General features: G+C 36.3%; 3 protein-coding genes and 1 long non-coding RNA gene across 4 annotated transcripts in view; 1 reads left to right on the plus strand and 3 right to left on the minus strand.

Moving 5' to 3' along the window:
• Positions 1 to 1,310: 1,310 nt before the first annotated feature.
• On the minus strand, positions 1,311 to 9,026 carry srsf10a (serine and arginine rich splicing factor 10a). The gene is made up of 6 exons (XM_082149244.1): positions 8,859 to 9,026; positions 6,886 to 6,999; positions 4,586 to 4,695; positions 4,292 to 4,460; positions 2,907 to 2,957; positions 1,311 to 1,970 (listed from the first exon to the last, which is right to left on the minus strand). Exons 1-6 carry the CDS (start codon positions 8,921 to 8,923, stop codon positions 1,724 to 1,726), a joined length of 756 nt encoding a protein of 251 aa, XP_082005370.1. The 5' UTR covers positions 8,924 to 9,026; the 3' UTR covers positions 1,311 to 1,723.
• Positions 1,948 to 17,897, plus strand: part of LOC309483419 — a 64,771-nt gene continuing 48,821 nt past the window's right edge. The window contains exons 1-2 of the long non-coding RNA XR_014200553.1: positions 1,948 to 2,089; positions 2,286 to 2,347. This is a non-coding gene — a long non-coding RNA (uncharacterized lncRNA). The remainder of the gene's footprint in view (positions 2,090 to 2,285; positions 2,348 to 17,897) is intronic.
• Positions 10,515 to 14,007, minus strand: fabp10a (fatty acid binding protein 10a, liver basic). Its single transcript, XM_082149495.1, has 4 exons — positions 13,849 to 14,007; positions 12,473 to 12,645; positions 10,703 to 10,792; positions 10,515 to 10,614 (listed from the first exon to the last, which is right to left on the minus strand). Exons 1-4 carry the CDS (start codon positions 13,913 to 13,915, stop codon positions 10,564 to 10,566), a joined length of 381 nt encoding a protein of 126 aa, XP_082005621.1. The 5' UTR covers positions 13,916 to 14,007; the 3' UTR covers positions 10,515 to 10,563.
• The window catches only part of myom3 (myomesin 3), a 73,470-nt gene continuing 70,948 nt past the window's right edge, over positions 15,376 to 17,897 (minus strand). Inside the window, exons 33-37 of the mRNA XM_082149216.1 lie at positions 17,344 to 17,507; positions 17,225 to 17,261; positions 16,270 to 16,292; positions 16,133 to 16,188; positions 15,376 to 16,058 (exon numbers count right to left, since the gene is read on the minus strand). Of these exons, the coding sequence (XP_082005342.1) occupies positions 15,792 to 16,058; positions 16,133 to 16,188; positions 16,270 to 16,292; positions 17,225 to 17,261; positions 17,344 to 17,507 (547 nt within the window). The 3' untranslated portion in view covers positions 15,376 to 15,791. The remainder of the gene's footprint in view (positions 16,059 to 16,132; positions 16,189 to 16,269; positions 16,293 to 17,224; positions 17,262 to 17,343; positions 17,508 to 17,897) is intronic.

The raw sequence follows: 17,897 nt of genomic DNA on the forward strand, positions 1-17,897 counted from the left end.
CTGGTTTAAATGCTATTATGCAGTATTTCACTCAGAATAAAGTCCCTATAATATAGGGATATATTATATATATATATATCCCCTCAGAATAAAGAGCTACACTTTAGTCTAACTGGAAAGTAAGGCTTTAACAAAGAAATGATCCCTTAAACTATTGGCTTCAGCGACCCCTCTATGTACGAAGACCTTTCTCAAACACAAATCAAGTCCCTACTTCATTTCTGGAAGCCGGACTGAATGAGCAAGCACTGTCACTGCATTCAGATATCATACTGACATTACTGAAATGTTCTTTTCATGTATTCTGTAATCACACTGGGAACTTCTATATCAAAGTAAAATCTCCAGAAAAGTCATTCAACTAATTTGATGTTTAGAAGGAAAAATATTGATTAATACCTTGATTATAATCACTCATTTCATATAAATTGAAGCAGCAGTGGATTCCAATGGCAAGTAAATTACATCAAAGGTTAAAGAAAAGTTGAATGAGTTTTAAACTGCAGAAATAATTCTGCATATAAGCCACTGGTCTCATGGGTCAGTGATGTTACCACAGGAGAGGAGTCTCAAATGAGGTCCCATTTGTTAACGTTCATTAATGCAATAACTAACTTGAACTAAAAATTAGCAATATACTTGTTTCAGTAATTATTGATTTGCTTAGTTAATAAAAAACGTTTCATTGTTATCAGAGATGCAACTTTTGATCTTAAAAACGTGAAGTAACTAAGATTAATAATGCTTTAGGAAGTATTTTCATAGTTCATGTTACCTAACTAATCTAATAACAAATTCTTATTTTCTGATGTAAATATTTGTAATGCTTTACAATAAGGTCTTGTTGGCAACATTAGCAAATTATCTAATAATGAACAGTATTTTATTAGTGTCAACCTTTGTTAATGTTACACATACAATAGTTCATGTTAGTTCAGAGCATTAATGTTAACAGATACAACTTGTTTTTAAAAATGTAGAGCAACTGTATAGAAATACTGGTGGCTCATGTTAACTAATGTAGTTAATGACCGTAAACAAAAACATCAGTATCACTTTGCAATAAGGTGCCATTCGTTAACGTTAGTGAATGCATTAACATAATACATTTGTTTCAGTAATTATTGATTTTCCAATATTAGTTGAAAATACAACTGTTCATTGTTAAAGACACAACTTTTGATATAAAAAAATGTGCAAGTAGATGTTGAAATAAGGACTAAATTATACAATTGAAACCTTTTTTTGATATATTGGTGTATATAAACTCATATTCAATGAAAAGCAGGTGTGAGAATAAAACACTCAGATGATGTTTAAATCATTGTTTATTTAGCAATGACAAAAATACTACGTCTTTAATATAAACAGATGCAACAATCAAGACTTAACTAAAATACAAATTTAGATTATAATACCTTAAGAAAAACTTTAACAAAAAACACTGCGACCTTTCAGAGGAAACACCAAAGTCTTTAAAAGTTTTTTTTTTATGTTTTTTTATGTTTTTTTACTGTCTGCATGCATCTTTTGAACAAAAAATAGCTGGTGTTCTGATCGTCTCTGACTATAAAAATAAAGCCATCTTTATTACACTGGCATCAAAGCGATGGGCACATTTCTTACAAAAGAACAATCTGAAACTGCCTTCGACAACACTAACTTTCGAGCACGGTGTCATGATTACACACGATGAAAAGCTGCACATGATACTGTATTTACACTAGCGACCCCCAGACTTGCGGCCGGCCCAGGACCTGGATCGCGAGCGGGAGCGAGACGGTGAGCGGGAAGCGGAGCGGGCGCGGGGTTCGTCCTCACGGGAGCCGGTGGACGGGTGCAGGTCTTCCACCGGCGGGCTGGCCGATCTGGACCGTGACCTGCGGCTCTTGGACTTGTACTTGGAGTCCTGGGAAGGAGAATGCGAGGCAGATCGATGGTGTCGGCGTCCGTGGTCACGTGACCTGCGTCTGAGCAGAAAACTCTGATTTACAGTCTGTTTCCATAGTGGAAGTTAAAGGGGTGGTATAATGCCCTATTCACAAGATGTAAAATAAGTCTCTGATGTCCTCAGAGTGTGTGTGTGTGTGTGTGTGTGTGTGTGTGTGTGTGTGTGTGTGTGTGTGTGTGTGTGTGTGTGTGTGTGTGTGTGTGTGTGTGTGTGTGTGTGTGTGTGTGTGTGTGTGTGTGTGTGTGTGTGTGTGTGTGTGTGTGTGTGTGTGTGTGTGTGTGTGTGTGTGTGTGTGTGTGTGTGTGTGTGTGTGTGTGTGTGTGTGTGTGTGAAGTTTTAGCTCAAAATACCCAACAGATATGGTTATATAGCATGTTCAAATTGTCACTTTTTGAGGTGAGCAAAAACGCACCGGTTTTGTGTCTGTCCCTTTAAATGCAAATGAGCTGCTGCTCCCAGCACAGAGGGGGCGGAGCTACAACAGCTTGTGTCCTTTTAAGTTTCAAAAACGTTTAGCCTTTTATGTTCAAACCGGATTCAGACAATGATGGAGAGACTCAAGAAGAAGTGACAACATGTAGAAGCAACAGGACGTTTCTGAATGGTTAGTTGATGAATTTATGTAGCTTATGTGTAGTTATCTTCTAGTCATTGATTAGCATATTCTGTCTTGATAATCTATAAATCGTGTTCAGGGGGCGGGGTTTGTCAATTTTAGGGTTGATGATGTCACTAACCCAGGAGGAATGTCAGGTAGTTCCTACTAGCCGTTTGTTGTAGTCCTTAAAAAGTTATTTAAAAAAAAAACGAATATCTCCCTTTGCTTTGAGCTTTGAGTGTTGTAACTTTGCAGATGTTGTTTATGCTCAAACAGCAACATTACACACTTACTAAAGTTAGAAAAGTGAAATCATAATCAACTGCATAATGCATTATTTTTTGCACAATGTGTTACCTGTCATTCTCACGACTTCTGCTTCTCCGGTGTCTGCCGTGTGACCGAGAACTGTCAAAAAAACATTCAATAGATCAATGTAGAACAACACATTAAAGTTTTTTAATAAAAAATGAAATTTATGCCCAGTTTCACAGACTAAAATGCATTATTGAGCTGTTTTAACTGAAAACAAGCTTGCACTTACATATCTCAAAATATATCACTGCCATTGTTTTGTCTCAAGATGCACATAATGTGTTTTCTAAGGCATTTATCTTAAAAAAGCTTCTTAAATTCCCTAATTGAACTAAGGCTTAATCCTGGCTTAATCTAAGCCCTGTCTGTGAAACCGGAAAAAAAAGTCTCATGTCACGATTCGATATATATAACGATACGATATTATTGCAATAGTCCAAGACAAAATGTTAAATTTGGTGTTACATTGTGTGTGTAAATGAACAGGCTTGGACTTAGTGCTGGAAACCCAAAGCACAGGACAATAGAGACACCAGAATAACAATATTCATGATTCTGAAGCTGAAAACAGATTTATTGTAGACTAATATGCTTGCACTCTCTCACTGACTAGATATATTTATCTAGATATGTTTAAAATAATGTAGGCCACGTTTACTGGTAACATCAGACATCTGGCATTATCAGGACCCACAAATATTCCCCCATTGCATTATTATACATAATATTCAACATTATATATAGTAGTTTAATGTAGTACTGACACTAAAACTCTGAAAACGTAAAAAAAATTCTCACAGTAATTTTCATTTTGGGTGAACTATATTGTCACTATCCAAAACACATATTGTTGCAGTTTTGTATTGCAATATGTTGTGACTAGATATATTGTTACACGCCTATATATTATATATGTTAATAAAAAAAAAAAAAATTTTTTTTTTTTTTACATTTCTTAAATATAATTGTAAAGGTAATATTTTTTTAAAGTTCTTTAGTTTTTATGAAACTAAAACTGTAAACTTGAATTTTTCTCACACAGTAAGTTTCATTTTGGGTGAACTATCCACAATACATATTGTTGCATTTTTGTATTGCGATATATTGTGACACTCCTTTATATTATGTATACTATATTAACATTTACATTTATGCATTTGGCAGACGCTTTTATCCAAAGCGACTTACATTGCATTTCAAGGTACACATTTACATTCTTATCAGTTCTAGCTTTCCCTGGGAATCGAACCCATGACCTTGGCGTTGCAAGTGCCAACGCTCTAATGTTTGAGCTACAGGAAAGCTATATGAGATTTATTTTTCCTTAAATGTAATTGTAAAGTTAAAAATGTTAAAGGTTTGTCTGTCTGTATGTTCTAGACTCTTAGCTCTTATTTCAGACATGGCCAGTGTGTGTTTGTCCTCACTCTCTAGGGCTCCCTGATGGGCGAGCGTGGCGCTCGTAGGACTGACTGCGAGATCTGCTTCTGTAGCTGCGGCTGCGGGACCGTCTGCGCCGCCCGTCCCGCTCGTAGTCGTCGTATCGCGAGTCGCTGCGAGGAGAGCGCTTCTCTTTGGACTTCATCTGACCCGGAGCTGCACAACACCACAAAACAAGTGCACGCCACTAAATAACATTTCATTGCTAATATAAAATGATATTCAATGCATTTCAACAAACCACACATTAATTTTCAACATGCAGAAAAACAGTGTTATACTCTTGCGGTCTCCTTGAGCGAACTGGATCTCGATCTGCCGTCCGCAGATCCACTTCCTGTCCAGGTTATGAAGCGCATCCTCTGCGTCACGAACGTCCTCGAACATGCAGCTGCGGTTAAGGCTTTGCTTTTTTTTATTTTATAAGAGCCTGACACACACTGATGAACATTTATACTATAGACACTGAACTCTCCATATATACCATATTAATATTCACCACAAAATATGAAAGATTATAAAGCAAAGCAAACAATCATCTGAATTAATTGTGATAAACGGCAGAAGGGGAATGTGTTGATGAAATCACTCATGAAAGAAATCCACAAAATTTCCGAACGTGTTCTCCAACTTCAGGCACTTTCACAGTACGTGACATGACGTGTGTTATGGACAAGAACAAGAATATATTTTTATGGTGTGATTTACACTCAAAATGATGCAAAAAAGATGTGAAAATGTTATGTAATTGTATCATAATGTGTTGTGTGGCGTTTTATTCCTAACATGTTTTAAAGGGATACTCCACTTTTTTCAGCTCCCCCCCCCCCAGTTAAGAGTTGAGTCTTACCGTTTTCGAATCCATTCAGCCGATCTCCGGGTCTGGCGGTACCACTTTTAGCATAGCTTAGCATAGATCATTGAATCGGACAGGACCATTAGCATCTCTCTCAAAAAAATGACCAAAGAGTTTAGATATTTTTCCTATTTAAAACTTGACTCTTCTGTAGTTACATCGTGTACTAAGACCGACGGAAAATGTAAAGTTGCGATTTTCTAGGCTGATATGGCTAGGAACTATACTCTCATTCCTGCGTAATAATCAAGAAACTTTGCTGCCGTACCATGAGTCCAGCAGGCGTAATGATATGACGCAGCGCCTGAAAATAGTCCCCAGCTCGGTAACTTCCAACGTGACCGGGACTAAGTTTGTCTAACCTATTAGACTAACCTATTTTCAGGCGCCGCATCATATCATTACGCCTGCTGGACTCATGGTACGGCAGCAAAGTTTCTTGATTATTACGCAGGAATGAGAGTATAGTGCCTAGCCATATCAGCCTAGAAAATCGCAACTTTACATTTTCCGTCGGTCTTAGTACACGATGTAACTACAGAAGAGTCAAGTTTTAAATAGGAAAAATATCTAAACTCTTTGGTCATTTTTTTGAGAGAGATGCTAATGGTCCTGTCCGATTCAATGATCTATGCTAAGCTATGCTAAAAGTGGTACCGCCAGACCCGGAGATCGGCTGAATGGATTCGATAACGGTAAGACTCAACTGTTTAACTCTGGGGGAGTTGTAAAATGAGCCTATTTCCCCCAAAAAAGTGGAGTATCCCTTTAACTTGACATTTCCACCACAGAATGAAGGATGAGCTGGAAAAAAAATATTAGATATCATAAACAGGCAATTAAATGAAAAACTAGTGTGAGTGTGTGTGACGATTGAGTTAGTGCCCGTAGTTAAAGAAACACCAATAAATGCATCTGTGGGCCAATCAAAGGGAGAGAATTTATGGATATGAAAACTTCCTTTGATTACGTACAGAAATCATGTGCTCTGTAATGGTAGGATACAACATTAAAACGGGTTACCTTTAACATGCTTGACCTTTGACCTTCAGCTTGACCTTTTTTGTCTTTAACCACCTCCGAGAAGGACTTGGGGATGTCTTTGCCCAATAACCTTTAGTCTTTTCCTCTTTCTTTGGTCAGACCGAGGCCTTGACTTGATTTTGGTCCCCTTTGCATCTTCAAGCTTTAACTTTCTCTTTATTGTCTTTGTCTTGAATCTACTCTACATCGGCCCTTTTAAATACTCTGTGTAGGGAAGGTCTCCAGAACTGTATGTCTTTACATTTTCTGAGACAACAACAGAGGAAATATCAGTTAGGAGACAAACATCTGACAAGTTCACCGCCATTCACAGTCAAGCTTTTAAGGGATAGTACACACAAAAAAATTACAATTTTATCATTATCCAACCTCCACATATACAATGAAAGTGAATGGGAACTGGACCACACACACACACACACACACACACACACACACACACACACACTAGGGATTCACACTTGTTCAAATGAACCACACTATCAGAGCAATCGCACCAGGGTTCGTTTTAATCAAACCAAACCTGCCAATTGTCAACCCTAACTCCAGTCCCCATTCACTTTCATTATACAGAACAACTTGGAAAGAAAAGGTGAGTAAATGATGACCGATTGTTTATTTCTGGATGAACCATCCCTTTAAAAGTTTGCAATATTTTCTTTCTTTTACACATTTGCCTACAAAGGATATTGAACGTATGCAAATCCTCTTGGTCGCCGTGAATAGAAGTCAACAGGAACGTAGACATCTACTATAGGTCCGTAACGACCAAACTCACGACGCAAATCCTCTGGCCTAAAGTACCATGAAATGACAGGACATTCATTTCTCTGACTGAGAGCCTCTCCCAGAGTGCTTTGAGGATGATAACGTGATATAAGCGCTGATATTTGCTTTCGTAGAAGCCACAAGTCAGTAGCTATGAATCCATCCAAAGTTATGAACGGAAAATTGGAATATCGCATAAAACATTTGTTAACAAAGCAACGTTTCCATCCCATGTGTTCAAGAGAATAAAAACGTCACTTCCAGGGAAATTGGCACAAAACATCTGGAATAAAAACTAAAGTTGCTGCAATGTGGAAGAAACTGTGGCTCTTTTCCCAATATCATAAATGACTTGCGCCTCAAGAGCGCACAGACGAAACGCAATAAACGGATTTGGATGCTAGTGTGTAAACGCAATCCTGTGAGACACTTCTGGGAGGGAATGAAACCAAATCATTCTGATGACAGACTTTGGCTCAGGCATTTCATTCAACATGTGATGTGATTGGTCCGCTGGTTAGTTAGTCCAGTTATCCAATCACATCCTCTGTTGAGGCAACATCATGTGAGGTTTTTTGTTGCGCATCGAGGAATTTATTCGGTAAATGTGTTTCCTACATAGTTTATGCGCATGTCTTCTTATCAGATAAAGAATTAAGTCCGCCTCAAATAAGCACATAAAAACTGTTACGAATTTATGCGCATCGTGGTGTTTTCCATCCAGCGTTTTTTTTTATGCGATATCCCAAAATGTGGAGTGCAGAAACTCATTGTTGACAAGATTTCGCAAGCCAACATCAAAGTATGTTTCCATCAATTATTCTAAATTATTTATTGCAAAAAATTTTTTTTTTTTTTTATAATTCTCATTATTCGTAATGAGGTAAAATGTAGAATTAATTGATATTTTGATTGTAGGTCATACCGTCCAGCCCTAGTTCAGCATATCTCACAATTTTAAATAAATAAGAAATAAAAAAAAGACAGAATTGGCAGATAAAAAGTCGCAATTACCTTTTTTATTCTGTGCCGGAAACAATTGCTTCCATAATAGGTGGATGGAAACATAGCTAGTGGTGAAAAAAATTAAAATAATCATGCTTAATTGGAGAATTCATGGTGAAAAACTGAACTACCTCAATTCGCAAATGATGCAATTGAATCTCCCTCCAATCTCACACTTAGTTTTACATTATGTAGTAAAGGGTTTTTAAAAACACGTTTGTTACCTGAGATAAAGTTAAAATAAAAATTATTTTACTATTTATTTATAATAAAAACTTAATAAAATGACAAAAGGATATAATATAATGATTAACAAAATAAATATAATGTTTAAACGCAATTAATTAAAGATTCATTATAATAGAATATAATAATGCTGGGTGAGAAATCGATTAGTTGAAACATGTCAAACTAATAGAAGCAATCAGTGAAAATAACAGCATCTTATAACAGGCTTTCATATTTTGAAATGTGAAAGCTGTTCTTCTAGAATCTCCCTCACTATTAATGCAGTGTTCCTCATTCATATGCATGTGTCTAATAACAGCCAACCCAATCCTGTTTCAAATCCTGCTGCAAATATTAGACTAAAAACAACATTCGACATATGAGACAAACGGACCAATTATGTTTTCATTAACCCTTTAATCCATCTTAACTGATTAGTAGGAAGTAGGCAGCATTTTGGCAAAATAGAGAAAACCCACTCACTGGTATGTCAGTTTTGAAATATAACTTTAGATGAGTGTCTAATCATGATGTATATTCATGCACATGACACATTTATTATAGTTAGTGAGGTTTTAACGACGCAAACGCGGGCGCGAGCTCTCTCGCGCAGCGTACAAACTGCTCAGTAACTAGTACACATGCGCACTAACCTGCTGTCATCCGAGATGTTTCTGATGAACAGAGATGTGTTTGGAGGTCGCATGTATCTCGCCATAATAATAAAAACTGCAAACTTCAGATCCACAGACAAACAGGCTCACAGGCCGCAGACCAGCTCGATGTGCACGCGTACACGCGCATGCGCACCCAGCTCACCGTGACGTCACCGCCGCGTCGGCAAAAAAGAAAGGAAATATTTGCGGATTATTTCAAATTTATATTTACCTTTTCTTTTGTACAGTCTATGATATTTACTCATATTGGAAAGGGTTTGGCTTATACCTCATCAATATTTAATTACAAAGAGGTGTCATTCAAAATGATACAGGGTTTACCCAGTGAAACATTACTTTTGTGAAATGTAAAGGTGATATTGATTTTAATTGCACTTTTTGTGACAGTTGCCCTAAAAAATGTGCTTATTATATTCTGGCACTGCCCATTTGTAAGACCATTTTGGCTAAATGTTTGTGATTTAATCATTTATTATTTGATATAGGTTTCTATATTTATTCTTTTAATGGTACATTTCCACATTCAAAAATGTTTCCTGTAAAAACATTATTCAAGAAATAAATGGAACCTTTGTTTTGAAGGCAGAAGTTCAAATATACCTAAAAACAACATTAAGTTAGAAAAATAAGAAATCTGTAAAAAAAAAAAAAAGGACAAAAACAACATTTTAATGTTTATTTTTATATTTATTTAGTCTTTAGGCATTTGTTTGTTTGTTTGTTTGTTTGATTATCCTGTTGGCTTTTTTGTACATCTTTAAAACCAATAAAATGTAGAAAGCTTCGTAAATATGTCTTTTTTTTCCCGGTAACATAATGTCTCATTTGTTATCATTAGTTAATGTATTAACTAGCATAACTAATCATGAGCAATAGGCTACATTTGTTTCTGTATTTGTTCATCTTTGTTAATGTTAGATAATAAAAATCCAGCTGTTCATTGTTTGTTCATGTTAGTTTACAGTGCATTAACTAATGTTAACAAATACAACCTTTGATGTTAATAATGTATTAGTAAATGCTGAAATTAACATTAACAAAAATTAATAAATGCTGTAGAAGTGCATTTCATTAGTAGTTCATGTTAACTAAAGTAGTTTATTAATGTTAACTAATCAAACATTATTGTAAAGTGTTACAGTTTTCTTATTCTTTTGTATTTTAAATTTTAAATATTTAAATATTAATATATAAAAAAAATCAATTAAATGTCAGATTGGGGCAGGCTGTCACGTGTTTATATGTTAATTTCATATAAACTTTATTAACATACTTTATATACTGGCCAAACGGTTTACTATTTCTGTTATCGTTTACATTGTTACTGTTTCATTAATTATTTTGTTACATTGTTTAAACTTAGCTTAAACCATAGAAAACATACCACATTAATGCCAATGTGTGTTCAATGAATTACCTCCTCTATTTCTGTAAAATAACAGTGGAAATAATTATAATTTTATATTTGATCAAGACTTAAAGGTTTGTTTCTACAAAAACTGATTTTCAAAAATAAACCCACATTCAACAGAGTAAAAAAATCCCCATTCCTGGAACTGTCTGTTATTGAAAGCTAGTGTTATTAAAAATGTTTTTGTGAAAGATGCACCAAAACACAACAAACTCACACTATTATGATAAATCAGAGCTTTATTTAAATAGCAAGTGATTATCAAACTCTTCAGATCTTTTTGCTCTTCCTGACCATGGTGGTTCCTCCTACTGTCAGGGTCTGGAAAATAATTACCCAGAGAAAATAGGAATATTACAAATGTTCATATTTCTGATGAGCAATATGCATATAGATCTCCAGTACAAACCTCAACCATCTCTCCTCCCTTGATCTCCTGGATGTGAGAGAATCGATCCGTGTGACAGACCAGCTTCCCTCCCTCCAGTTTGACAGTGCACTGGAAGAAAGAAACACACCAGAATATAAGAGTTCAGTTCATGAATATAGAGCTTTTTTTTTTTCACACCATCAGAGATCAGAGAAAAATTAATACAAATACACAAACTTAAAGTCAACCGGAAAGTAAAATTGATTTACTTAAAGGCAAGGTAGGTGATTTGTTCCAGAATCATGTTTTGTTATGCTGGTTGAAAGTCTCTTCACATCTTGATAGCAATCACTAAATTAAGCGGCTTAAATGTATTTATACGTATATAAGGCGTAGGACCATAAAATGTTCGTCCTATCATTGCATTCAGTCTCAATGCAAAGATACGATGTCCTACCTGTCTGTCAACATATGTATTTCCATACCTCACAGACATCACGTCATCAGCGTGTTTCATGCTATGCAGAGTTAGACAGACGTCAGTCACCGAGCGCCACAACCGAAACAGGAGTCACCGTTTACAGTTCCTCCTGAACCCAAACAATGAGCTTATGCTGCGTTCACGCCATATACTGTAATTTGTAAGAGATGGAAACCCGTGACGTTATACTCGGAGCGGTTCGTGACTCGGATGCATTTCATTGGCAACACTATCAACACTGAAATGAATCTGAAGCAGTCAGGTGGTACAAGTTGTTTATGTTCATTATTATTGTGATGTTATGTGCTTTGAGACATGCGGTAGTTTAACGCAGTCTCCCGTGACATTTTTGTTTGCTCCCTGCTGTGTGCGTGCTCATGTGTTTTGAAGGAGGCGTGGCTTTAAAGCTAGCTTGCTATTGCTAGCCACTCCGAAAATCACCAATCCTATCTTTAAAGGGGTGATATAATTCCCTTTTCACAAGATGTAAAATAAGTCTTTGATGTCCCCAGAGTGTGTATGTTTTAGCTCAAAATACCCCAAAGATATTTTTATATAGCATGTTAAAATTGTCACTTTTTGAGGGTGAGCAAAAACGCACTGTTTTGTGTCTGTTCCTTTAAATGCAAATGAGCTGCTGCTCCCGGCACAGGGGGCGGAGCTTCAACAGCTTGCACTCACACAGACATGCACTGAAAATGTCAACAACTTTTAGCCTTTTATGTTCAAATCGGATTCAGACAAAGATGGAGAGACTCAAGAAGAAGTGACAACATGTAGAAGCAACAGGACGTTTCTGAATGGTTAGTTGATGAATTTATGTTGCTGATGTGGAGTTATCTTCTAGTCATTGATTAGCATATTCTGTCATGATAATTTATAAATCGCGTTCAGGGGGCGGGGTTTATGTAAATTCTAGGGTTGGTGATGTCACTAACCCGGGAGGAATGTGGTGTAGTCTCTACCAGCCGTTTGTTGTAGTCCTTAAAAAGCGATGTCTTTAAAAGCAAATATCTCCCTTTGCTTTGAACTTTGAGAGCATTGTAACTTTGTAGATGTTGTTTATGCTAAAACAGCAACATTACACACTAACTAAAGTTAGAAAAGTGAAATCATAATCAACCACCCCTTTAAACCATTTCCCTGGTCTAATTAGCCTAAATGATTCACTGGTGCAGGTTCATCTTTGTACTTTTTTTTTTCAGTTGAGAATTAAGAGAAGACCTTGATGTCTTGTGAAACTGAGCTCCTGCACTATATCAACTCATACTGAACAGTTCGAACTTTGACATCTTACAAATTTAAGGCGTAAATTATACATATTCCACCTTGAGCTTCCTGCCGTCCATGGTGGTGATTTCAGCTTCCTTGCCGATGGTGAAGGAGTTGGTGACGGTTTTCCCGGGGGTCTTGGATGTGATGGTGAAGTCGTTGCCGCTTTGTTGGATTTCTGTCACTGGTTTAACATCCTTGGCCAGTTTAATAATATCTTCTGGCAGAGCTGAAGGAACAGAAACACACAGATACTGAGTGACCTACAATCACGACAAAGACGAATGATATTACAAATTACCATTCCATCCCATATGGTTTCTATGGAAGCCTGTTTTCGACACGAAATAAAAAAAAGTGACTTTTTTCTTGCAATTGTGAGTTTATAGCTTACAATTTATACTTCATAATTCGCAACTTTGAGGGGAAAAGTCAGAATTTGCGAGAAAGAAGAATGTTGCCACTGTTGCCTTTGGCTTGCTCAGTTGGGGATATTTTGGGGATATTTAATCAAATTTTATCAATCAATAAATTCCTCTTGAAACAAACTTTGTTGTATTATTTTAATTTAATACCGTGAAGCTGCTTTGATACAATCTGTATTGTGAAAAGCGCTATACAAATAAACTTGACTTGACTTGTTTATCCTATATCTTGCAATTCCGGCTTTATTTCTCGCAATTCCAAGTTTATATCTAGCAATTCTGATTATATTTCTCACAATTCAGAGTTTGTATCTCGCAATTCTGATTTTGTTTCTTGCAATTTCGAGTTTATATCTCACAATTGTGAGGAATAAAGTCAGAATTGTAAGATAAAAAGTAGCAATTACCTGTTTTATATCTTATTCGTGGCGGAAACAAACTTAATATTTCCCCAAAGTTTCCCTAAAACCCCATTTCCCATCTTTTTTATTGTCATTGAATTTTAATACGAACAAAACATAATCTATTGTACATACAGTAGGCTAACTTGTCAGGGATAGGTAAATAAATACATGAGGAAAAAAAAGAAGAGAGAGAGAGAGAGAGAGAGAGAGAGAGAGAGAGAGAGAGAGAGAGAGAGAGAGAGAGAGAGAGAGAGAGAGGAAAAGAAGAAAAGAAAAAAGAAGAAAAGAAAAAAGAAAGGCATTTCACAGAAAACACTTGAAGGCCTACCTAGGCTATTAAACAGCTGTAGTGTTCATTGCTTTCAAGTTTTTACTTTTGGATATTGTTTCCAAGTATATTTTAACATAAATTTCAAATTGTTAAAAATTACAAGCATTTATTCTTCTTATACTTTATGAATATAGTAACGGGAAATTGCCCAAAAGCATCGCGTCATTCGCGTGCATTATAAGCTGCTTGTGGAAACCGCTGCCACCATGCGATGCTTCTGGGAAATGCAACTCTGATCATTTTATAAGCTCTGGTAGGACGTAAAAACTCACGAATAGCTCTAAGAAACTCCTCGTAGTTCTCCTGAAGATACACCTGCCATGTTCCGTGGAAAGCCATGTCTGCTGATCGGATCTGATCGGGCAAGAGCCTTAGACCGCTTTGAGAAGCTCAACACAATGTGAAGAGGACGTTCATTCCAGTCCAATATTTATAATAATTCACATATGAGTTTAATCATTGACGTTTTGGCATGTTTCCCTTCTGTTTGAACAACCCAGAGTTCGCTAACACCACTGCAACTGACCCAGTCTTTTTTTAAAACACAATGTAGTTTGATGGAATATTACAGAGCCTTGACTTGCATCCATTCATCTAATATATTTAGAAATATGTGATGCTTTCTGTGGGGATCCATGTGGGCCTGGTTATGCAAAGCGTTTCTATTCATAAAAGAATCCTGAAAAAAAAGTATCCTAGTTTCCACAAAAATATAAATTGTTTTCAGCCCTGAGAATAATAAATGTTTTTTGAGCATGATTTCTGAAGGATCATGTGACACTGAAGACTGGAGTAATGATGCTGAAAATTCAGCTTTGATCACAGGAATAAATTACATTTTTTTAAAAATATTCACATAGAAATCAGTTATTTTACATTGTTATATTTCACAATATTCCCGTTTCACTGTATTTTTTTTAATCAAATAAATGCAGTCTTGGTGAGCATAAAATACCTTTTTCCAACTTTTGAATTGCAGTATCTCTTGCAACAGTCCTTCCTCATGGTCATGCAAGCTTGTTTTAGCTTAGTTTTATCTTTAGTTGGTGATGCTTTCAACAGGTTCGATGAATGCACAACTCTCTTGTTAATACTGTAGCTGAATGCATATAAGATTAACCAAAATATTTAATAAATGAGCACAATGCAATGGATAGGGCTTGAAAATGATCTGTATGAGAAGCCAAATGAATGAACTGCACTAAACTAAATGAGAAATCACCACGAACAATTTTAAAATGAGCATCTCTGCAGAATGAGATGAGTATACAACATTAATAACACATTCAAACACGGCCACTCCATACGCTCAATAGAGAAATGCACTCTATCACCACATAGCAAACATGAAAACACTGGTGCAAATACTATAATGCACGGGACACGATTTATTCATGCATGAGTCCAGCATTTTATATACAAGTAAATAAAAGCAAACAAATCTAACAAGTCTAGAATCTCCTCTCACTGTTTTACAAAAGGAACCGACTGACATACTAGTCTGTTTAAACATGAGGGGTGAATGACTCTGTGGACTGTGGAGTTTGATTTCTATCTGTTCAGAAGGTTCACCCCAGGATTGCATAATGATAGATGAACAGGCCTCGATCTCTCTATTAGGAAATATCAGCAGATGAAACATCCATCCATGTACAGGCAAAAAAAAAATAATAATTGGGTGGTGACACTATTGTAATGCAGCTGGAAAGTGTGTTCACAGTCAATCTGATCAAAGCTCGCTGTCCACTTTTATTCCCTGATGATTTATTTAGTTAATGAAAAAAAAAAAGAGAGAGAAACAGGTTTAATTTGCACTTTATTCTGTAAGTGGCACAGGATAAAATCAGAGGAAACAAACCACAAATTAAATCAGTTCAGTCTTCAATGCCTTTTTAGGACACTGATATTGCTTTCTGAAGCACCATTAACAGTCATTCACGCTCCAAAATGAACAAACACATGCCATGGAAATAAGGCAAGCTTGTTTTTGCCACAGAATAAAACAGAAAAAGGAAATTAGGACTTTTTATCTCACAATTCTGACTTTTTTCTTGCAATTCTGAGTTCATCTCATGGGAGAAAAAAAGTCTGAATTGTGAGATAAAGAGTCGCAATTACCTTTTACATTTTTTATTCCGTGGCAGAAACAAGCGTCCAGCTTAGAAATCACTGTTGACTTGAATGCAAACGATGAGTTTGTCCTGGTGTTACTGATTTACAGTTCCACCGCATCTGCTCGAGGCTTCTCCCCTCGTTTATACACACTGACGGTCACGGGAACCGTCTGCGACCCGTGTTTATTGCGTACAAAGATGCTATAGTTGCCCGAGTCCTCCATGGTCACGTGGTTTATAGTGAGCGTGGAGGATTTATTCTCGTTTGCAACGTTATACTGGCCGCCGGAGGGGATTTCTCTGTCGTTCTTTAGCCAGAACATTTCCGGCACTGGGTCGCCATCGGCAAAACACGTCAGACAAAGAGACTGAAGAGAAAGACAGAATGATCGCGTGAGCTGAAGTAGAGAGTCACTGAAACGCAGAAGTGATGGAGACGTACCTTCTCCTCCATTATGGCCACCACATCAGGAAGACCCTTCGTGACTTTGGCTCGATCTGTCAGAGATGGACAGTTATGATGAAGTGTGGAAATGCTTTACTAAAACACAGCTAGAATCATGACAAACCAATACTTACTTTTCTCAGCAAACTCAACCTGCCTGTGAATGAAGACAAAACAATACAATTATATAGAGAATGAGTTTGCTAAAGATTTCAACTAGTGTTCCAATATATAGAATAAATATAAAGAAAAAGATTTTGTATTTTTGATAATCTTTGCATTTTTGTTGTTGTAAATAACTGGGAAAAAGTTACAGATTTAATTTTAAACAATATATATATATATATATATATATATATATATATATATATATATATATATATATATATATTTAAATGAATGCGCATAGCTGGTAAAACCTGATTGGATCTTATTACTAATATACATACATATTATGAATAAGATCAGTCCGCTCAGTCCACCAATCAGTTCTTACCACTTTATGAGCACATTTGTGACCCAGGACCACAAAACCAGTCACATGGGTCAATTTTCTGAAATTGAGATTTATACATCATCTGAAAGCTGAATAAATAAGCTTTCCATTGATGTGTGGTTTGTTAGGATGCAATATTTGGCCGAGATACAACTATTTGAAAATCTGGAATCTGAGGGTACAAAAAAATCAAAACATTGAGAAAATCTCCTTTAAAGTTGTTCATTTTGGCGATTGTGCTGCATTCACTCACACAAATACATGTTTTATATATTTATGGTAGGAAATTGACACAATATCTTCATGGAACATGATCTTTACTTAATATCCTAATGATTTTTGGCATAATTTTGACCCATACAATGTATTGTTGGCTATTGCCACAAATATACCCGTGCGACTTGTGACTGGTTTAGTGATGCAGGGTCACATTTTACTGAAAGATCACACTGTTCACAGAAATCGCCATTCATTCTAATCGAATGTTCTATAAAGTTCGTCTGAGTTAGCAACAGTAACCAAAGAGGGTGGAGCTTAGCGATAGGTCAAAGGTTAAATTCAGCTGATGAATATTCAAAAGCATCTTCACTTACTTTAGCCTCTGGTATTCCAGCAAAGCATCTGCAAAAGCTACAGAGAAGAAAGAGAGGTTTTAGGCTTCAGGCTTCATCATCCTGCTCGACTCGCATGTTTTGTGCGTGTACGGCTGTACCTTGTCCAGACAGATCCAGAGAGCGCTGGTGTGTTTCCTGGCCGTCGAACATCTCCAGGGTGTACTTCCCTTTATCGCTTTCACTGGGGCCAAATATCTCAATCCAGACCTTCTGCATGCTGCTTCCAGGCCGGCTCCGCTCCTCACCGTCAATTCTCCTGTCTCTGTCACGCGGACAAAATCAAACCGTCAAAGGGAAAAAAAGCCATTGAATGTGACCGTAAAATCCCTCAAATAAAAAATTATATGAGCCAGTGTCATTTTAATATCATTGAGATGATATTAATAGTTTTTTTTTTTTATCAGTTTTTATCTTATCTTTATATTTTTCTTTTTGATTTTACTTAATTTTGTTGCTTTTGTCTCTATAATGTTATGAATTTTTATTTCAGGTCTAGTGTTTGTTATTTTAGTAAAAAAATTTTTTTATTTTTTGTATTAGTTTATTTGACAGGGACCATGCACAGTTCAAGCCCTGTACCAGAGTTAGCTATACAGCTAATTTACATCTGTGGTCCCTGGGCAAGGAAGACAATACAGACAATACTATCAAA

This window comes from Leuciscus leuciscus (assembly GCF_965113295.1).
Source record: "Leuciscus leuciscus genome assembly, chromosome: 20".
NCBI classification, from domain to species: Eukaryota; Metazoa; Chordata; class Actinopteri; order Cypriniformes; family Leuciscidae; genus Leuciscus; species Leuciscus leuciscus.